Source organism: Polistes dominula, unplaced genomic scaffold, assembly GCF_049000335.1.
Source record: "Polistes dominula isolate Pdom_NZ unplaced genomic scaffold, Pdom_raw_medaka contig_20, whole genome shotgun sequence".
Classification (NCBI taxonomy): domain Eukaryota; kingdom Metazoa; phylum Arthropoda; class Insecta; order Hymenoptera; family Vespidae; genus Polistes; species Polistes dominula.
In genome coordinates, this window is record NW_028301147.1 from 4947294 (window position 1) to 4969322 (window position 22029).

Genomic DNA, 22029 nt, shown 5'->3' on the forward strand with positions numbered 1-22029 from the left:
TATTTTATTGATTTAATAAAAAAAAAAATGATTTTATGTTAATACGTACATTCTTTATTTGTAATCTCATTTATTTATCAATTAGATTAATATTTTTCAGAACAATTTGTGTGTTAAAAAAGATAAAAATTACTTTGATATAATTTCATTTATAATTAAAAAAGAAAACCTCGCTTTTTATAAAAGTTTCATTAATTATTAATGGATCAATAAAATGGAACATGTTAATTTTATTAAAAACATTGTCCTAATTCATTAACAGTTATTAATATTTTTAAATCAATACATTAATTATTTAAAAATAAGAATAAATGGTCTTATATCATTTAAAAACAAAAAATAAAAAATAGATCACATATAAAAGCATCGTTGGTTCGGCTACCACCCCTCTTGAAACCTTTTTTATCCTATAGGACAGTACGATCTTGTAGTAAGGTGAACTGAGTTGGGAGAAGAGTCGACGAGAGACAACAAGGGAAAGAGAGTGTTGGTAGTGATCGAGCGTTAGCATAACCATCGTCATCGTCGCAGTCTTTTCGTTTATCGGTCAACGTACTTAAAATCAAATTGAAAAGTTTGCTCGAATTTAATCTCCTTTTCGAAGAATTCAATTTTACATTTTGTACCATTTTTCTTGTTCTTTTTCATTTTTACCTTCTAATCAATAATTCTTTTCTATTTTTTGTGTTTTCATCTTGTAAAATCGTGCGTGCGCGCCCGTGCGCGCACGACGAAGTATGCGTGTAACAGAAAGAACTTCGTTGACCAGACAATCCGATTCATCGGATCATCTTGAATTTTCGAGTATCTTGAGAACGAGGAGAACTCAAATTCGAAACTTTCAATGCTGCATCTGTGCCAGTCTCATGTAAGTCGAATATTTGTGTGTAATTGTCTTGAAAAAATAAAAAAGAAACAATGAAGTAACATCATTTATGTATGGATTGGTAATTATGATAGTTAACTAATTTAACAAATTTATATAATATAAATGTTTGTAATATAAAATAATAATATAAAAGAATTGTGTTTAAAATTATTGATAATTATCCAACTATCATAATTATATGTAGATATTACATCGTGTTAAACATAATTAGATAGCTTAGTATTGGTTTAGTACCGTTAGATATCAGCTTATTAACGAGGCGAAACACATTTTCTTCTCTCATGGATACCTATTCTCGACAGGGTTGAGAACGTTTTCGAAAATTACACGTTACGACCATTTTTCTGTCCGTTAAATCGCTTAATATTCGTATTACGAATACTAAATGATATTCCACGTAACGCGTTGCTTTACGTTACGATCATTAACTTCTGGATGATCTGTTTACGGGCTTTTAATTTGATTTACGAGACTGCATGCTTGAATTCTCTCAACACTTTGGGAATGCACCGGGGTCGAGAAGAGTATACGCTCTCATAATTAAATACCTTTACTTAATTACACGACAATGTAACGTAGGAAATAGATAGGTAGCTACTACTACTATCTACCTATCTAGGGTTGGAAAAGCGAGAGACACGAGAAAAAATTTCAAACGATTCCTCGATTTTTCTTGGAAACGGGAACAGGAACGGGGAAACAGGAACGGGGAAACAGGAACAAGCTGTGGAATTGGAAGGAAGGTACCCATTCTATCGTTAATTATTTCGTACCTTCTATACCTTTTTTTTCTTTTCTTTTCATTTCTTTCTTCTTTCATTGTAGCACCGTATCTATTCTCGTTATCCTTCGTTCACCACACCCGTTCATTACACAAGTTCGTTATGCGAATTTACGAGAAGTATTTACCTGCATGTGATCTTGTGATTTTATTAAAAGTATTAATATTGTAAAAGAAATATCGTGTCTTTTTTTGCAATGTTATTGATTATTCATTTTTATAGAGAAAAGTGATTCTCCGTGTGATTTTCAAACGAGCGCATGATCGCTGCGTAACCTGTAAGCCACGCATTTGAATAAAAAACAAGAAAAAAATCTTATATCTACGTTTCGTAAGTAGTTTCTACTTACGTAAATTCTTAACTCACCTCGAGGCCTATATCGTTATACCAATACGTTTTAGTTTATCTGTTGACGCGTTAACGTGCGGACGGAAAAATGTCCGCGTCAGAGAAGATTCCGTTGGCCCATGCCGCGGAACCGCAATCGTATTACGTTCACGACACTCACCAATTTTATTCGCATAGGAGGAGAACGGAACTACGAATACAATTTCTTACATTTCTTGTTGCACTGTGAGTTCGATCAATTTATATTTTCTTTACCAATTTCTCAAGATTTATTCTTTATATTTTAGCTAACTTTAATCTAATAGAATGATCGATATAATACAAAGAAAAAGACAAAAGAATATACTACGTTAATGAATTGTGAACTTTCGAAATATAATATCATCGAGATATCATTGTTTCTCTAAAAATTCGATGATTTACGATTGTTCATACGAATCGGAAGGCTTTGTTGCTTTCGGATGATAATAATTAATCGAGCGAAGAACCGGGAAATAGTCGAGATATTTGATTTAAAATACATGCGTGATAATTAAAGTACGAACATAGTACACGACATTACGTTTATTACATGCCGTTAATATATGGCTGTTCCATGTATCAAATTTGTCGCGTATCAACGTTCACGTTTCATCGTCCGGAACCATAGATGATATAATTCTAAAATGGCGTCGATTCTATGCGGCTTAAATGAACACACGAATACAATACAATATACAGTTATAATATATTATATCAAATGCATATAACGACATTGTGTATTTTAAACGTAGGTCGATTCGCGTTACGTGACGTCGACCTTGATTAAACGAGTAATCGAACAGCGAACAGGCGTTACGACGTCCGATTTTTACCCCTCCTCTCCTCCTCACCCTTACTCCCACCTTCATCCTTTCTCCTTCTCATCTCGTCTTCTTTCTTACTCTAATACTCTCTATCTCTCTTTCTCTCTTTCTTTCTCTCTAATCCCCTCTCTTATTCTCTGTTAATTGCAATTAAGATTACTTCAACACTTTGAGTTCTGATCGATTTACATAACGTAAGGATAACGTCGCCCTCGGTTATGTAACTACGACATTCTACTGAATATAATTGGAATAAACTTTGAGGTCTAAGTACTCTCGACCGGACTCGAATCGAAAAAATCTGTAATTACTGAATAAATTTCGCGATCTCGATTGAGAGTTTTCTTTTTTTGTAGTTTAACATAGCATACAAGAACGAGAGGAAAAGAGAGAGAGCGAAATACTAATTGCAAGAATATTTGTCTTATTCGATTTCGTTTGAGAACAAGAGGAAGAAAAAAATAAACATAATTAGGAAATAATAAATAGGATTTTTCTTTTTAATTATTTAATCATCTATTAATTGAAAATTTGTCGGATTTTTTCAGAGCAATATTCACGATAGCATTGGTTGTGACGGTCAGTTATTCCGTGAGTCATTCTGAAAATGGAACGACATCTAATGTGACATCGAGTACAACGGACTCATCGGAACCAAACGATAGTGTTACTTTGAAATTGGGTTTACCTTCAGGATTCGATTCGCACACTTTCACCAGTACTACAGATGCTGTTAATCATTTCGTTTATGGAGCAGATAGTAACGTTAATTTGTCAACAATACAGAATTTGACTGATACTGAATTGAAAGAAGCTCTATTGGCTGGTCAATTAGCTGTACAATTGAGACTTTCTGCTGATATAGCGGCATTGTCTTCGCCTTTACCATCCCCATCGCCAGAATCGAGACATCGATGGGCAGTCAAAACGAATGTAAACGTCGGTGGATTAGCTTTAGCTGCCATTGGTGAGATAGCTGCTACAAAGAAGATCGAAAGCACAAGATCCTTTTTAGGCAAACCTTCAGCCATCGGTTATCTTTTCGACGGTGGCTGGGCACCGAAAGATGTTTGCAAAGAGTTTTTAAATGTAAATTGTACTATCGGCAAATATAGGAGTTTCGACGGCACCTGCAATCGCCCGAAGCAACGAGGCTCGGCTTTGATGCCATTTAGAAGACTCATACCAGCAGATTACGCTGACGGATTCGATTCGCCTCGAATAGCACGTTCCGGAAATGAGTTACCTTCAGCAAGAGAGGTCAGTTTAAAGGTTCATAAGCCCTCGCCCAGTTCGAATCCTTCGTTCACTGTGATGCTAGCTGTGTTTGGCCAGTTTCTCGATCACGATATCACTGCCACAGCGATCAGTCAGGGCGTTAACGGTAGTTCCATCTCCTGCTGCCCACCTTCCGTTGGTCATCCAGAATGTTTTCCCGTTTCTGTAGGATCGGGTGATCCCGTTTACGATGTAACCGGAAAAACTTGTATGGAATTCGTTCGATCGGCACCAGCTCCTCAATGTAAAATTGGACCAAGGGAACAACTTAATCAGGTGAACTATTTATTTAGTTTATCATTTTTTTCATTTTCTGATCTTGCGTCAATTGTTTAGAATAATAAATTACTTTTAGGTGACCGCTTTTATCGACGGTTCAGCAATATATGGATCGGACTCGAATGTTGCTCACAGTTTGCGAGAATTCTCAGGTGGACGATTGAAGATGCAAATAACGCCAGATAACAGAACTCTTTTACCACCTAGTTTAAATCCCGATGACGGATGTAACAGAGAGGAAGAAAGTCTAAGAGGACGTTATTGTTTCCTCGCAGGGGATCCAAGAGCGAATGAGAATTTACATTTAACGACTATGCATTTAATTTGGGCAAGACAACACAACAAAATTGCTGACGAATTGGCCAAAGTTAATCCTATTTGGACGGACGAACAGATTTATCAAGAAGCTCGTCGTATTATTGGCGCTCAACTTCAGCATATTACATATGAAGAATTTCTTCCTATTATAATAGGAGAGCAGGAGGCGAATCTTCAAAATTTGAAACCATTGACTACGGGTTATAGAGAATGGAACGAGAATCCCGACGATCTGAGCAACGATCCGACTATAGCCAATAGCTTTGCTGCTGCAGCTTTTAGGTTTGCTCATACACTTTTGCCCGGTTTGATGATGATGACGGACGCTCAAAAAGGTACTTCCTCTTACATCGAACTTCACAGGATGCTTTTCAATCCGTATAGTCTATATTCGAGTGATGGTATTAGTAATTCGATAATTTCGGCTACTAGCAATGCCATTCAAAGGACTTCAATTCATGTCACATCGCAATTAACGAGACATCTTTTCGAAGATCCGATTAACAACGTTTCAATACCTTGTGGTCTCGATCTCGTATCGTTGAATATTCAACGTGGGAGGGATCACGGACTACCTGGTTATACTAAATGGAGAGAATATTGTAATTTAGGGAAACCCGAATCGTTTAGTGATCTGATCGATCACATGGATCCCGAAGCCCTCGATGCAATATCAAAGCTATACGAATCTGTTTACGATATTGATCTATATACTGGAGCATTGGCGGAAATACCGAAAACCGATGGGATCGTTGGACCTACTTTTACATGTTTAATTGCTGATCAGTTCGCTAGATTGCAGAAAGGAGATCGATATTGGTACGAGGTGCCAGGTCAATCACATTCCTTTACGGAAGGTAAAATATATATTTCTCTAATATACTCATATACTCGTATATATCTTTAATTATACGTAATCAAACGTTTTAATTCTTAACATTATCGATTTCAGAACAATTACAAGAAATACGTAAAAGTTCCCTAGCGAGAATATTGTGTGACTGTTCTGATCATATAACACAAATTCAATCAAAAGTAATGCAATCGATTGATATTCATAATCCAATGATGGTATGCGAAGACTTACCGGAAATGTCTCTTGAGCCTTGGAAGGAAAATCGTCAAAAGGTACCAATGTTAAAAGCAACTCCGTTCGCTGTGGATTGGTTAAATTTCAAGAAAACTTTAAACGATACAATTCAAGAAATAGTGACATATATTAACAATACTAAAACTGAACTACCACCGGCTAGTCCCGAATGGTTAGATTTTCATAATGAATTGAATAACACATTTGCGGAAATTAGGAACCAACTTAACAGTTTACATCCAACAAAGAAACCAGTGGAAATGACACCTTACGAAGATGGCAGTTTCATTTTAAAAGGTCCTCCTGGAGCAGCCATGCTTATCGATTGGATGAATTTTAAAAGCGAAATCGTGAAAACATTGAATGATACCATTGGAGGATTTGGAAGTATTCCATTGATTACTACCGATTGGATCGGCCTAAAAACAAAGATCAAAAATCAAACGGCCGATTTGGTATCTCAAATTATTTCTGCAAAGCAAGATATATTTTCTAAATTTCTATTGAAAAATAAAACCATGGAAATGGCAGTAAATAAAGAAGGTATTGCAGCCATTTTTGATTGGAAAAATTTTAAAGGCAACATAATCAATTCTCTTGACGATGCTTTAACGACTATTGCTTCTAACATGCCTGGACCTAGCGATCCAGCGTGGGCTACTTTCGGAGAGGATATTAAAGCTCGTTTCAATACTCTTCATGATAAGATAATTGCCGACAAATCGATTATGCCAACAGAGTTAGCTGAAGAACCAGAAGATCCGACATTAGACTGGATGTCCATTAAAACTGATATTTTGAATACGGTATCGAATACTGTGCATAATATAGAAGCATACATGCCGCCTCCTGATGATCTCGACGCTTGGTTAACTTTTAGAGATAAGATTATGAAAACTTTTGCCAAGATTAACAGTAAGTTTCCTGCAAACAACAAAACTCTTTTAAAGTATCCATTCACTTATGCAAAAGTGCCATTTCAAGGTGCAGCTACCGTTAATCCAGGCAAACCAAAAGGAAATCCTATGACACTGCAACTAGTTAATTTAACAAACGATTGGTTAGATTTTAAAAGTAAAATAAAAGCTTCTATAGCACAAGAAATCGCAGATATTAAAAGTACAAATCAAACGATGATAGATCCGGTTAGTTGGATTATTTTTGGCAACTCTTTCAAGAACGAATTTGCGGAATTGAAAGATGAAATTATTGGCATCAAAGCAAAATGGATGGATTTATTCAACATGGATGGAAACAGTATCGTCAAGTCACCTACGCTTAATTTCAAAGAAACCACAAAGATTGGCAAAGCTTCGTATATTAATAACATTACGGTCAAAGCTGCTCCTTTTACAAAGCCAACGTGGCCACCAACGATCATACCAGAAAATGATTGGGTCACTTTTAAAAATCAAATTAACGAGACGATAATGAATTTTTTTAAAACCATTAATACAACGAACGCTGGTTGGGCTAGTATTGGTGACATGTATACGAAATCAATTAACGATTTAAAAAATGAGATTGTTGCTTTGAAAGCATTAATTATTAGCAATATTACAAATTCTACACCTGCCGATGATTGGATCAAATTTCACGCTCAATTGAATAATACAGTGAATGATTTAATAAAAAATCTAAGGAATCAAACACAGGCAAACCTTATTGGAATAATGAAGATACTGTTCGATGCCAAAGATAAATTCTCTACTCTTGATCCACCGAATTTGCCTTTGGCAAATGAAATGGAAAATTGGGCTTCGTATTTTGTCGATCTTAATAAAACTATAGACAACGCTTTGAAGAATATTGATGATTTAAAACGTCCCATGGCGATAGTCAAAGCAGGTGAGCCTATCGCTTCATCATCTAATATCATCGAAGTGCCGAGTTTTAATAATTGTATAAGTTTTGTTATGGTTTCTGTTCTGTTGAATCTTACCTCATTTAAAATAGTGAGGATATACATTTCATGATAAAATAGAGATATATATTATATATGAATATTTACTAGCTTTTAACATAATTATTCGGTCGTTGATATTTTTTTATATTAATATTCTTACAAACTAACAAATAATCAACTGAACATTTGAAATAAGGTGTTAATGAAATAATACATTCTTTTTTATACTGTAAAAAGTTATCAATAAAAAAATTCTCTTGTGAGTATTGTTGTGACACAATTAAATGAAATGTTTAAATCGAACAAAATTATACAGTTAGACTGAGAAGAAGTGCGGTACCACGTGTCACCCATAAATCTGTTTTTTCCGGTAAAGTTTTTAAATCAACTACAACGACAAAAGCTGGACGACCTTGATCGCCGGATCTTTGAGGATAATAATATGTCGGACAAGCGTAGAGTCCTAACAAAAATAACATTATATAAATAACGATTATATTTTAAAATATAATATAATGTATATATATAGATCGAAAGAAAAAGATCAAATAAGAAATCGTATATTATTATATATACCTTTAGTTTTTTTCTTTAGACGTTCGGTTGGTTTAAAGTGTATCACGGGCATGTCGTAAACCAGTTGCATTGGTGCTGGTTCAACGAGCATCGCATTTTTCTTGTCCCATCCTGCTCCCTCCAAGAACATTGATCGCACGTACACTCCATCCTGTCATAATAAAGTGACTTCTTTTATTTTTTATTTATTTTTTTTTATTTTTCTATTTTGTCAGTCATTCATTTGAACGCTTGTTATATTAAAAATTGCATATACATATATCAAATATTCGGAGAAGAGAGAAATGGCAATCAATTTACCGTTGCCTCGATGGCATACGATATAGTTATCGATTAATGACGGAATCGTACGATTTGATATACGGAAACGTTCAATCAAATAGAAACAACGAGGCTGACGTTGAAAAAAATAAATTGTTTCGTTTTTTGTTTTTCATTTTTTTTTCTTTTATTTTATTTTTCCTTTTTTTTTTTTTAAACTTCCCCACCCTCTTGTGTTTTCTCATAGCCTCATATACGTGCGTTAATCATTTTATGCGCGATAGGCATCGATAGGTTGCGTAGTGAACAAAAACTAAATCAATTTAAAGCGCTTTCGATGATGGCAATGATAAGAGTATAAAATGGACATATAAAAATGTCCGTTATATTGTTTGGTTTTTTATTTTTCTTCTTTTTTTTCACCCTCTTTTGTTTTCTCTCACTAATCGTTGATTGCTATCAATACTGATGTATATTTGTTTTTATATAAAGAGGAAATTTAACGTTATAATGGATGAACGTTCGATCGATCGACATTGTCATTGTTTAGTTAACCCCTTTGTGTTATCATAATTTACCGTAGGTGGCTCGATGATGTTAGAGTCATCGACCGTTTGAACTACAAATTCCCAGGATAATGTATCGATCGATATATTCCACATTCTTGCTGAAGTTTGTAATACGGCTGTGAGGAAACCTGTTGGAAATGTATAAGCAGCTAGCCAGAAGAGCACTGGCGGATGCGTGGTCTCAGCCCAAGTAGCGAAATGCTCAATGCGGCTGATCAAATCTCTGGTCCAAGCACCGAGAAGCTTCAAGGATGGATAAGCGGTCAGCCAAAGGGAAGGAACTCTTCCCTCATACATACACGTAAAAATCTCTTCCAAGTCTGACGACATCAAGACTAAACCACGTATTCCATGTTGCAAATCTTTCAAACTGTTACGGATTTTTGTTAAGAGTTTGTTATAGCGAACTATCTCTTGAAGAAGTACCACATCGAGAGGTTTCTTGCTAGGACCTATTAATCGATTGATTGTTTCGTAATCTATGTTTTTTGGTACTTTCGAGAGGACATCTGTAGTTAATTGCATCACCTTTAACATAATATCGATGATTAATCAATAAACATTATTTGTTTTTTATTTTAAAGCCGTTAATTATGACGTCGAACTATTTTTACAATTTATTTTATAATATAAATATAATTTTATTTATATAAAATAAATAAAAAAAAATGTATCAAAGAACTTTTTTTAATCCACCGTCATAATTATCGGCGTATCGGTAGAATAAAGATTTAATTAAGTCAAACCTTGTCCTCTTTGTTAGCTTCCTCTTCGGCACTGATCGTTTGAATCTGAAGACTCATTAAAGTTGTGCACATATTTCTTGTTTCCATGATAAGACTTGTTATGTCTGCGTTAGGATGTTGTCCAAATGCTTCTGGTCTATCGACGGTTGGTAACATCGCAATAAAATCACGATAGGTTTCCAAGGAACCGTCTCGTGGTACGTAATACGTTGGCAGTGATGATAAACGATAATAAGGGGTGGTCAGAACTTCGTCAGTGAAATATTGTTGAACGTATGTCATCAACAACCGGCGATCCCAGTCATCAGTTACATGACCTCCATAACAAACGCCCGCAATAAGATATTTCAAGGATTCCCATGGTGTGTCTGGATATTCATCCAAGTAAACTTGAAGAATATTCTCTGATACCTGTATGATCGAACGTATAGTATATTACTCGATTTTTTATATTGCTTCTAAGTTTATTTCTTATTTCTTTCAAATTAACCTCGAAGTCGGAATCGTTGAAGCTGTAAATGACGTTCCATCCGAGTTGCTGGAACTTCTTACGTTCTAAGAGAATCGAATGAAAGTAGACAAGAACAAAGAGTAGTTTCTTGTACTTGGATTTTGCTTGGCACATGTCGAATTGTGCCTCCGTGACGAGGCTATACAGTCTCTTCATATTGGCTTTCAATCCTTTAGGTGGCTCCGTCGTCATTTTTATCCCAGCTTGAAGGATTGATATAGGAAAGTCAGGAGTTGGACTCGAGCTAAGCCATAATCTGTAAAAGGATCGATACTTTCCTTTATCGATTCTCTTATTGCTTTATTTCGATACTGTCGTTAGGGAATACCTGAAGTTTGGATTCAAAGCTTTGTTACTGACAAGAGTTTCGACAATCTTGTCCAATTTCGGCATCCAGCTGAGCGATAAGTGGCAATTTGCTAGGAAAATCCATAATCCCTCTTTTGCGCCAATATGTATAATTCTAAAGATAAAAGTTAACATTATAAAATCAACAAATATATATATATATATATATATATATATATATATATATTGAAAATAACAGACTTTGTTGCTATAGGTGCTTGTCCTTGACCCAAGGATAGGCTCATAAATTTGTCTGTCATTTCTTGGCTTTCTGCTAGTTGCATTAAAATGCTCGTGGGATCAACACCGGGTGAAAGAACAAAAATTAACGGTGTATGAGCAACAGAATCGTCCAGGACTGCTTTTAAATCAAGTACCGGTGGTTCGACGAATCTTTGATCTACATTTCTTACGATAAAGTTTACGATGGCTGAAGGCATTCTATCGGGACGAATGCTACGTATGATCATCATTTTTTGAAATGCCGTACAACCTTCTTCTAAATCACCAATGAGAGGAATTTTTTCCGGTTCCGTATTAATATACCTAATTATGAAAAGTTCAAAAAAAATAAGATTAGATAAAGGATATCAAAGAATGAAATAATTTGATAAAATTAACAGGAAGCTAACCAATTGTGCCAATCCCGAGAGTATTGTTCGAATGATGAAATCAAACCGTGAAATCCTGGAAGCTTGTCTAGTTCTGTTATATTGTCCCAAGTTTCTGGAGGCAACCAAGGTACAGGTTTGTCCGGCTGATTCTCTCGATCTAGGACGATTCCACCTCTGAGAAGAAAAGTATATTCCCCAGGGACTATCTTCCCTTCAGCGTCTAATATCTTAATGCACATATCGAAGGAAAATAATAGCTTATGTTGCTCGAATAATCCTCGACAGGTATTTCTGTTGAAACACGCGCAAACACAGATCGAAATTAAAGTAAAAGGTATATTTTTCACTTATAATCATTATTAGATATAATCGGAATTACCTGTATACAGCATAAGTATGATAATCATTAAGACTTTCAATTCTTTCGTTAAGTTTTATGCTTTTTGCACTTTTATCGATGGATAGCATAAATAGGGCGATATATGCGTCAAGAGAAAACTGATACATAGGATCAATTAAACTCATATCTGTGAGAACGAAGAAAAGAATCGAAGCTCGTTGAGAACATGGTCGATAACCTTCCCTAGCTGTGTCTATCTCTCTTTCGGTTTCTTCTGACGTCGCTAAAGATTCAGCAATGGATATTGACGTAGCCTTAGACGTTTGTAGAGTATTGAGAAGGTCCAGGTCGTCAAGAAGGTTAGGTCCTGCCTCGCTCAAAAGACTACAAAAGGGATATAGCACGTTTCAGTCATCGAGAATTCCAGACATGATTCTCCTAATCGACACTCAGGAAGTGTTTACGAGGGGGATCATTTAGGATGAGATCTTTAGAACGTTTCGTTATTCATCTTGCTCGTCTCTTATCGATTGTATCGATAATAGTCCGAGATTTTTACCTCAAATATTTTTAAAATAATTTTCTTAACTTCTTTTCTTTATACAAATTTAAAAATGAACAAAAATTTATAAAAATAAAATACTTTATCACTATTATTATCATTACTTACACCATTATTATATCTACTATTATTATTCTTTGGAAAGACTCTAAAAATATCTCATCAATTTTCCTAGTTTTTCTTTCTTTCCAAAATCCACGTTAAATAATTTTCAACTCCAGCCTAACTATATTATTCTCGATTAATCTATTCTCGATTTTAAAAAATTTCTTCAATTACTATTTACTAATTTAACAAAATAAAATATACATCACAACGAACAAAGTTCCTGAGCTATTTATTATATCTGTAGACGAACTCATATTGCGTCCTGTTTACTCATGAATCTGGCACGTAACACGGTAAGAGAAAAGAAACTAAAGTAAAATGAAAGTTCTAAAGAGAGAAGAAAAATATAAACAAAAGATCTTGTGCGAAAAAAGAAAAGTTTGTAAGGCAAGCTGTAGCATATAAAACAGTAGAGAAAGAAAATGAGAGAAAAAGAGAGAGAGAGATAGAAATCAGAACAAAATAAGGGTTATAAGAAGACAAGAGAAATATGAGCAAAAGGAATGATAAAAATGTAGAAAAACAATTGGGTGAATGGAAGATCTCACTAGAGAATTCTATCTTCTAGTTCCTTCAACGTCCGTTTGCCGGATGCGATCGTGAGGACGAGGCTGTCCTTTTGTTCTTCAAGTTGCGGCTTCTCTTTCCTGACCACGATTCCCAAGAGTTGTGCCTCTAATCCTGCAAGTGTGGCAAAGGTGTGGTAAGGGGAAATGTCCGAGTCGTTGTTCTCACTCACTCATATCAACTAGTCTCTCTCACTCTCTCTATCTTCTCTTCCTCTAACCCTTCATACACAGCTTTCATGCACACACGCGCACAAGTATTTACTCAGGCTCTCGATCTCTCTATTTCGGTGGTGTACACTAAGATAATTAGTTACCCTGTTCCTTAATGGCGAAGTTGCATAACGTTGTTTTAGTGGATATCTCCGGAGCGTAATGGGGGTTCGAAAGTTTCGTCGTGATGAACAGTCGAAATTTTGCATTGTAAGTGATCATCTTATCGTTAAACTTGATCATCACTTGATCACCTGTGTCGCATATACAAACGCAGGCGTGATTACTTTCACGCATACATATATGTATTATATAAATGCTGCATATACACGTACATATATGATATATATGGGTATATATTGAAAGGGACAACGAAACTCATATATATATATATATATTTTCTACATTCCACAGAGAGAAATGAGAACAAAACGTGTGGAGTATTGTTACGGTCGAATTAATTTCTAGCGTGTTGAATGTAACGTGATAGGAAATATCAAATTGCGAATCAATCGTTTGATAGATAAAACAATAAAGAGTTCGTAGAAGAGAGATAACAATAGTGAGTGAAGTGGGGAAATGGGGGGGGGAGGGGGGCGAGCTTTGACGTTTACCTGATTTGATAAAAGCTTTTTCCAGAATCGGATTCAGGACTGGATCGAGAGTTTCCCCAACGTTTTCGAGCAAAACCGGCCAGCCAAACTGGAGCGCTTGTTCCAAAACTTTCATAAAGTCCGCTTGGCCAAAATCGATTACTCGCAGAGACTGCAATAACATTTGGTAAAGCTAGGGCGAAAAGTCACGTCCTCCCAACGAACGGCTGCCTCGCGGTCTTTGTGAACACGCGGTAAAGCGCGAAACTTTTTCTCGAAAAACTCCAGATGGAGAATTAGTGAAAAGAGAGAAAGAGAGAAAGTATTCGCCTGTCTGTCCGTTAGTCTGTTCGTTCGTCAACTCGATACAGAAAGACTTTTCGAGGAATAAGAATAAAAGGATAAAGGAGAAAATGGTACACGTACATTCTTTGCTTCCATGTTCTTGATCCATTTCATCGCTTGACATTGCGGATCGATTACAAGTGGCCATCTAGTGCCTCTCGTCACGATGATGCCGTTCTCGGTACTAAACCCATCTGAAGGTAATCCTTGAATGTTCCACTCTCTGATCGTCGTGGGATCAGCTAGAAATTCCTTTACGTCGAGTCTAGGCGACATCGGGATTTCCTTCTCGCTTACCTTCGTGCGTTTCAATCATACACCCGTTGTAATTTGAATAATCTCCGTGTAATTTACTTTGTAACGAACGCGCGAGCTTCAACGTGTTCGCCGAGTTATAGGAGAATCTTAGTATTAGTTATGCCTCACCTCTTTCATCCAAATCGTGAATAGTTTCTCTCTATAATTCGACACGAAAGGTCCCAAATAAGACACGAATGCCGTGGATATTAGACAATCACCGGGTAACCAATCAAAAAATTCTCCTAGCGATTCAACTGTTTTCAACCATCGAATTCTTTCTCCTGATAGACCTTCGACCAACATGGCAGCGCGATCTAATTTCACCTTCAATGAGTCAGCCTGTTAATAGAAGAATATTTTCCGTGTAAGATCTAGGCGTTCATGAGATATACAATTAAAAAAAATGAAAAAAAAAGATAAGAGATTTTCCGGCTACATCTTTTCACCTATACGAAGCAAATATAAGAGAGAGAGAGAGAGAGAGAGAGAGAGAGAGAGAGAGAAAGAATAAAGGATAGATAGACAGACATAGATCTAGAGGATTCCCTTGCCATTTTGATTAAATCCTCCTTTTCTTTCATCTTCGCGTCGTACATTTCCTGCAACCTTTCAAGCTCCTCCTGTATCTTTTGCAGTTGCGCCGTAGCCTCCACTAAAGCAGTTTCCTTTTGCCGCAAAGATTCCAAGGCGGCTTCGAGTTTCTCTCTTTTTGGCGCAACGATCCTAGAGAGAGAGAATGATTTTATAGAATTACTTCTACGTGAGGATATCGATCGTTTATTCTTTTCTTTATCTAGTCTATCTAACGTACGTATGAATGTATATATGATAGATGGATAAATAGATATATGAGTATCATCATACCTATAGAGCTTTCCGTATTTTTCCATGGCTATGACCCACATACAAAGTGACTTGGCGGCTACTGAGACAACACCAACTTTAACAGGATCAAATTCCGGATTTGTCGTATATCTTGTAATTGCTCTCAATACTCTATCCGGTATATGATCTTTATCAAAGTCGCGAAGCTAAAAATGAAAATGAATAATACATTGTGATCATTGTTTTAAAATGCTATATATAACTTTGAAAAGATAAAGTTGAGAAACGAATCGGTACAGTGTTAATGAAGTTCACGTCTCCCAGCTGACGTTTGGATTCCGCCCAGCTTGGTTCAGCATTCTTCAGAATCATAACCGCTTCCATTACCATCTCAACCTTCGGTGGTGGTCGGGCAAAGGACTTTATTTCTGCCAAATCCCTCTTGTTTAACGCTTCCAAAGCCTGAAAATAGAAAATATAATTTTACTTTTAGTCCAATGCCAGTTTAATAAAATCAGTTCTCTCGTAGTTCTACAATTTCTACGGTTAACACAGGCAACCCATTCAAAAGCATTTCGGAATATGTTTACATAATCTCGGACGATAGCATTTCGATTAGCGGATTCTCATGCATCTATGTATTTTAATCCTTTTCACACACGTATACTATATTTGCTTTATACTGGAACGTATCGGGCCTATGCAGTTGAATGCTATTTAACGAATCACTTGTACCATGAAATTGTACTAGGTATTAAACGAGAGAAGGATACTCGCTTTTATAGCTTCGTTTAGAGCTGGTTCGACAGTGGCCAAATCGGCACGTGCTATCTTCTCGAGTTTCTTGCATTCTTTCTGCTCTTCACTGATTCGAAGAGACCTGGCGGTTACCATTTTTTGTGCTTCATCGGCGTCACGACGTTGATTAACTTAAAAATAAGGTATCATTGGATAAATATCGAGGGTGAAAAAATCAAAATTTAATTCTTAATCCGTTCACAGTATTTGATTAATTTTATATAGTTTCTGTTGTATGTATTTATTACGATAAAAAAATCAGTCAAATATTACCTATAGTTACCAAGAATTCTTCACATTCTCTGGTAGATATTTGAACCTGTTCTTGCGTTACTTCCAACTCGGCGGCCATTTCATTGACTTTCATTTGAGTATCATCTATCTTGAATATGCCACCGCGAAGTTTATTCGCCTGATTGGCTAAATCTTTTCTTTTTTCAATCAACATTCTGTGTGAGGAATACAGAAAGCATAGAATAGAAGAGAACTGCTCGATTGGGGATAGTTGAATGTATTTTCCAATTTAATCTCACTCTTTGTAACCAACGACTAGTTCAAGAAAGTTCGTAGGCGTGACGTAATTATATCGTTTCATTTCGTTCATCATAAGAATAGAAAATTTCGAGACCAAACCGTGGATCAAAGCAAACGTTGAAGCGATACCGTCCCGCATCCGTTCTTGTAATGGTGGAAGCGGAATAGCTGTTGCAGATTGTCTTGGTTCCTGTATTTTAATAACAAATAATAATGATTATTAATGTAAGATTCGTGGAAAAAAGACTGGACCGCTGGACGGACTGGACCGGGACTTGAACCAGGATCTTTAGCTTTCCGGGCGATTGCTCTTATCCATTATTCTATCCAGGGCCCATCGACCAATCCCTCTCCACGAATGCTTAACAAGTTTAGCATGGAGGCGTTTGTCCCACATTAATATATCATTACGTATAAAACATCCTATTACTTTAGTTTCAAAATCGGATATTTCATAATTTATTACTTGATATATTATTGTACATTAAATTATTGGTTTATTAAAGTTTTCAATTGTTTCCATATATTATTTATTCCGTTTTTTTTCGTATTTAATATTGTAACTAGGTAACAAAAGGATAAAACAAGGAAGAAAAACTTAATAAAAAGGAAGTAGGGAGTTTGTGACTATTAATAAGGAAGGTCATAAAGAAGGGGTTCTCGATATCGAAAGCACCCGATAAGAAAATGACGATGGTAGAGAGATGCGACGTGCCAAAGCGTCGTATCGTTCACGAATGAGAGAAACTATAAAGGGGAAAATAATCGGATTCTACGAAATGGTTGCGGAAACTCTCGCTACGGCCGATGAGAAGCAAGAGAAAGCGAGCTACAGTAGATAGGAGAGGGTGAAAGGCAAAGTGGGCAGAAGGGAGGAAGAAGCGAGGGGCGTCGATTTCCAGAATCGAATCTAGTCGAGCCGAATCGATCGGCTGGAAAAGAAGGAAAGAAGGAAGGAAAGGGATGAAGAGAGGGAGAAGAAGGAAAAGGAGGAGGATAAGGATGAGGAAGAGTGCAGGCGGAACTCGCGAGACCCACCACTTTATTTTCGCCGGTGATAGTGAGCGTCAGATTGAGATTCATGAGGAACTTGTTGCCAACTTCGAGAAGAGCTTCCCTTGGCCATTCCAGAAACCAATCGATGGTCGTGCAATTGATCAGAGATGGGTATTGCCGTAATCTGTTCCTGAAGGCGTCCCCGATCGGACTCATGCACAATATCATGTGCATATTGGCACGAACCCTTTCGATCAGGAAGGAATATATCGCTTCCGTTGACGGGATTATGTCTGCTCTCATAGCGTCTTTCATTAAACGATTTTTTATCTACAAGTAAGACGATTTATATATGAGTATATATTGTCTCGATAACTTATCGACAATTTTCACAATGATATCATTATATTGAAATTTCGAGCGAATGAATAATCGGACAATCTTTGGTTAGTAAAGAAAAGCTCGTATTATTTGCCATAATGCATTATTTTCTTCAAAAGAAAAAAAAGTCTTTTTTAACGAGCAGGATTACGTAGTAAGGTGGCAGGATTTGACAACGTTTACATTGATCGCATGGGTACTCACGTCTTCCATTTCATCGCTTTTGTAGAGATTGGCTACTTCACCAGTGCTCAGCATATTGTTAACGATCTCAAGAAACTGTTCCTCCGCCACTTGGGTATCGTTGAAGAGAAAACTGGTCGGCTTGTTCTCAACCCCTGCCATCGAGTAAAGCTTCTTCAAGTCCTCACGGAATTCCATCACTTTGTATTGCTTCGTAACGGATATTTGATAGGTGGTCAGCTCGCACATGTAACCTGCTATACGGGATAACGACTGTCTGCCACTACCACCTATCCCGACCAGCAGCATGTTGCCTCGGGGCTATACAAAACGATTGTCCTTGCATTTCAAGAATCGATTAGACGATGAAATATGAATTTAATAATAACAGAAGCTCGAAGACGAATATTTTCATTTAACTATTCATTTAAAATAGTTTCTCATAATGTAAGCGTTTTACAAGATGAAACATTTACTCTTCACTCTTCTTCAAGCCATTATGAACTTCTGACATTAGAGATTAGCTTAGAAAGCAGACAGTCTTCCTTGGAATTTCCATTTAGTTTCATATTCATCGATCATTTTGAATGTTGAAAGGAAATCATATGTCTTAAAACGTATTTAAAGATCTCTCATAATATTATTCTGCTAGTTATATTATCGTACACACGTGCTGACACAACATAGTATTATAATAATAATAATAATTAATCAATGCAATTAACAGAATGAAAAATTGTTCATTTGGTCAATGAAAATCATTCTGAAGTTATGTATATAATCAAATCTATTTGATTAACAAACACAGGGGTTCATGATTATTCTTTCAACTTTAAGATAAAAAAGACAATGTTACATCGCATGTCGCATTTGAGAAAACCGTCTACTTTCTTTAGTAAGAAAAAAGAAGAAAAGGGTATGCAGTACGGAATGGTCTTGATGCCCATATTATATCATACCTGGTGCTCACGAATCACTGACCTGAGATATCACACGGACAATGCGGCATATATGCTCGACCGCATCCTGGAAAAGAATGAGATCGAGGCGTACTACACCAGTAGAAGCATTATATTCGTCCATTTGTTCCTCTATATGGCGTCTCACGGCGGCAATATCCACGAGATCCTCGTATATGTTCCAGGCATTCATAAAGTTACCTACGCTCGTGTATTTTCTTTAGACAGTCTTTTTATGGCTTCATCGTTGCGTACGTATTATGACTCTAATTCGGCGTTATGTTAACATATGCCGTGATCTTTTTTTTTATCTTTTTCTCGCGGACGATTAATTTTTTTTGTAACTGAATTCATTTAGCTTGATTAAGTTAATTTTAAATTATTCTACAGAGATCTGAATGGTATGCTTACCGAAAAGAGGAATTTTTTTATCCGGACATACGTTAGTCATTGTCATCTCGAAATATGTCCCAAGCTGCTCGCTTATCTGTTCAAGAAACCACTCCGTGTCTCTAAAAAAAAAAAAGAAAATTACGGTTAGATTTAAATTAACAATATTTTAAGAATAATTTTCGTTTACTTTTTGTCGATGAAACGATCGCAGAAAACACGAATAGTTTCGTGAAGCCATAAACGTAAAAAGGTCTGAGCCGAATATTGATAGTTCTTGTGACTTCGTAGTAAACCTTGAAATATCTATTAGAATAAATAGAATCGTAACTTTCGCATTTTTATTATTTTTGTAATCATTTATTTTACATTGGCAAAGATTACCTTAGATATGTCACGCAAATTGAAGAGATAATGCATTTTAGTGGGCGTTGGTAACATCTTTAAGACAACGTTGTTATACAAATTTATTGTAGCAAGTGTTACTCCATCGGCTGAGAATGACAAATCAAATTGAACTCGTTAAAGTGATTAGGAGAATTATATTATAATTTACCAATTCCCTTTACTTCCGCATGAAAGTCAGTGAGTTGTTGATTAAGCATCGTCCCGTATATTCGAACGATTTGTTTTTCGCTAGGAAATGTCATGTTGATGATGTTAAATCTCGTTAATAAACGATTTGAAATAACATTACGACCACCACCAGGTGGACCCATGGCAGCTATTAATTGCATTCTTTGTATATATTTTTTCTGTTGATTACGCCTATTGTACCTATTGCGAAAAATTATCTAGAATTATTTAGTCAAATTCGATAATAGTATTAAAATATTCGGTAAAGTTATTCAAATTTCTCTGATAAATTCTTGAAAAGTGGGAGATGTGTTTGTGCTTTAAAGACAAACTACGTTTCATTGCTTTTCTACGAACTCTTTGATTTACCACCTCTCGAAGTCGATAGACGAATAGATCTGCTTCCCTGTGGACTTTGGTGAAACTTTTTGATTTACCAGAATCCATAGTCGATCCACTGACGGATCAGCTCCAATGGTGGTTGTGCTCCGTACGTCTCTTTCATCGGCATGTTAAAGTCGTCCATAAAAGTTATCATCGTTTTATTGCCGACGGGAACGTAAACCGCTTTCGTGCGTTTCTCCAGTCTGCTCTCAATGGCTTCCTAGACGTATAGGAAACTCATTGTTGAATGTATCTTTTCATTGTTTCCGACATCCATGAAAAGTCTTTCGACGTTCACTAAATAATCATTAAAATTACCTGTACGTTGTTAGATGTTGTTTGAGCTGACATATTTATCACGAGTAATCCATACTTTAAATTATCCAAAGATTCTAAAGCAGATCGTGCAATCGAGCTTTTACCAGTTCCTACAGGTCCAACCAATAGAACAGGATAACCGTTGATTAACAAATTGCTCACGATATAATCGTAACGAAAAGTATCTACTGTTGGGACAATTATCTTGTAAAATGGTGTCCTAAAGACGAAAAAGACTTTTAGTTTCTCTTCTTGTTAAAGGTAAAAAGAATAAGACAAAGAAAAAGAGAAATAAAATAAAAAGTGTTCGATTCGTTGAACGAAAAAGAGATTTAAAAGCCTTTGTTCTTACCCAGGTTGGAACTTCCAATTCTGTAATAATTTCTCTTCCCAGGAGACGAAACTACGCTGACGCACGTCTACGTAATATTCGTAGACAGTATCTCTTAAGGGAAAGGATCCTTCTAATTCTCTCATAAAATTATCCACCTTTAGACGGCTATCCTCATTAACGGAGGCGCACAATGACCATATTGTGCTGTGTAATACCGATATAGGAAAATTTATTCCTTCGAATGAATCATATCGTAGTTAAGCGTTCTACGCGTAAACCGATCATCCGTGATGAATGGCGGAAGAGGGATTCGTTTGTAATCCGACGTACGTTTGGCAATTCGAGAGGAAATTGCAATTAATGGTGCGAGAGAAAGCAGTAAATCCAAAATGGATAGGATCCAAAAAGCCGAGAAGTATTACGTTAGTATAGTTTTCTTATTGCGTATTGTGTATTGTCGATAAAGAAATGGAAAGAGATAAAGGAAAAATAAAAAGTAAGGTGCAATCTGGGAGAAAGCAAAATTTCGTTTAGATGCAAGAGGAATCATGACGAAATTTATGGAAGAAACTGGAATCGGGCGTGAGCAAGTGGTTAGAATTGATATTTTAGAGATAGAGAGCAGGTCTCAGAAAGTACCAGAAAAGGAACCAAATCCTACAAACGGTGGTGAACGCTTCTTCGTCGTTGCCAAGTTCGAAGCTGGTTTTGGGTGTGGCGAATACATCTAGGAGCTTACAAAGGGACTGAACGGAATTTAATTCGGGAACTGGCACGAGTTCCTCGCACTTCTGACGCTTAAATTCCAACGTTGGGTCGACAAAACGTTCAAACAGTTCCTTCATCTAACATAAGATAAGTTTATTTGAAATGACCCCGATGTAAATTTGTCACTGGTTTATTCTTTTCTCGGTTCGTTTTCTTTTCTATTAAATTATATTATTATATATTTTCAATCAGAGTT

At 36.2% G+C, this 22029-nt stretch overlaps 2 protein-coding genes across 4 annotated transcripts in view; one reads left to right on the top strand and one right to left on the bottom strand.

The window, feature by feature from the left end:
- The first annotated feature begins 214 nt into the window (after positions 1 to 214).
- Positions 215 to 7855, top strand: LOC107074126 (uncharacterized). 3 transcript variants are annotated; one of them, XM_089177084.1, is made up of 5 exons: positions 1894 to 2001; positions 2073 to 2244; positions 3413 to 4418; positions 4498 to 5596; positions 5692 to 7855. In XM_089177084.1, the coding sequence occupies exons 2-5, from the start codon at positions 2108 to 2110 to the stop codon at positions 7803 to 7805; spliced, it is 4356 nt and encodes a 1451-aa protein (XP_089033210.1). In that variant the 5' UTR covers positions 1894 to 2001; positions 2073 to 2107; the 3' UTR covers positions 7806 to 7855. The 3 variants fall into 3 exon arrangements, with proteins under 3 accessions (XP_015190723.1, XP_089033210.1, XP_015190722.1); XM_015335237.2 differs by lacking the exons at positions 1894 to 2001; positions 2073 to 2244 and adding an exon at positions 215 to 868; XM_015335236.2 differs by having other exon boundaries at positions 1953 to 2244.
- A 188-nt stretch (positions 7856 to 8043) lies between these two features.
- kl-2 (dynein heavy chain 2, axonemal kl-2) overlaps positions 8044 to 22029 on the bottom strand; it is a 28569-nt gene continuing 14583 nt past the window's right edge. Inside the window, exons 26-56 of the mRNA XM_089177293.1 lie at positions 21705 to 21910; positions 21084 to 21269; positions 20732 to 20951; positions 20467 to 20633; positions 20010 to 20230; positions 19838 to 19947; positions 19644 to 19759; positions 19475 to 19575; positions 19086 to 19264; positions 18126 to 18425; positions 17583 to 17870; positions 16544 to 16734; positions 16284 to 16459; positions 15990 to 16141; positions 15510 to 15674; positions 15252 to 15418; positions 14939 to 15110; positions 14514 to 14726; positions 14169 to 14384; positions 13764 to 13914; positions 13254 to 13403; positions 12919 to 13051; positions 11740 to 12084; positions 11379 to 11651; positions 10948 to 11292; positions 10727 to 10861; positions 10378 to 10654; positions 9888 to 10298; positions 9151 to 9669; positions 8312 to 8462; positions 8044 to 8198 (exon numbers count right to left, since the gene is read on the bottom strand). Coding sequence (XP_089033419.1) covers positions 8044 to 8198; positions 8312 to 8462; positions 9151 to 9669; positions 9888 to 10298; positions 10378 to 10654; positions 10727 to 10861; positions 10948 to 11292; positions 11379 to 11651; positions 11740 to 12084; positions 12919 to 13051; positions 13254 to 13403; positions 13764 to 13914; positions 14169 to 14384; positions 14514 to 14726; positions 14939 to 15110; positions 15252 to 15418; positions 15510 to 15674; positions 15990 to 16141; positions 16284 to 16459; positions 16544 to 16734; positions 17583 to 17870; positions 18126 to 18425; positions 19086 to 19264; positions 19475 to 19575; positions 19644 to 19759; positions 19838 to 19947; positions 20010 to 20230; positions 20467 to 20633; positions 20732 to 20951; positions 21084 to 21269; positions 21705 to 21910 — 6591 coding nt within the window. The remainder of the gene's footprint in view (positions 8199 to 8311; positions 8463 to 9150; positions 9670 to 9887; positions 10299 to 10377; positions 10655 to 10726; positions 10862 to 10947; positions 11293 to 11378; positions 11652 to 11739; positions 12085 to 12918; positions 13052 to 13253; positions 13404 to 13763; positions 13915 to 14168; positions 14385 to 14513; positions 14727 to 14938; positions 15111 to 15251; positions 15419 to 15509; positions 15675 to 15989; positions 16142 to 16283; positions 16460 to 16543; positions 16735 to 17582; positions 17871 to 18125; positions 18426 to 19085; positions 19265 to 19474; positions 19576 to 19643; positions 19760 to 19837; positions 19948 to 20009; positions 20231 to 20466; positions 20634 to 20731; positions 20952 to 21083; positions 21270 to 21704; positions 21911 to 22029) is intronic.

Bases quoted from the DNA above. Each gene is read 5' to 3' on its own strand.
- LOC107074126 (XM_089177084.1), top strand. From the start codon at position 2,108: ATGTCCGCGTCAGAGAAGATTCCGTTGGCCCATGCCGCGGAACCGCAA. The intron at 2,245-3,412 runs GTGAGTTCGATC...GGATTTTTTCAG, and splicing joins CTTACATTTCTTGTTGCACT to AGCAATATTCACGATAGCAT. The intron at 5,597-5,691 runs GTAAAATATATA...TATCGATTTCAG, and splicing joins ATCACATTCCTTTACGGAAG to AACAATTACAAGAAATACGT.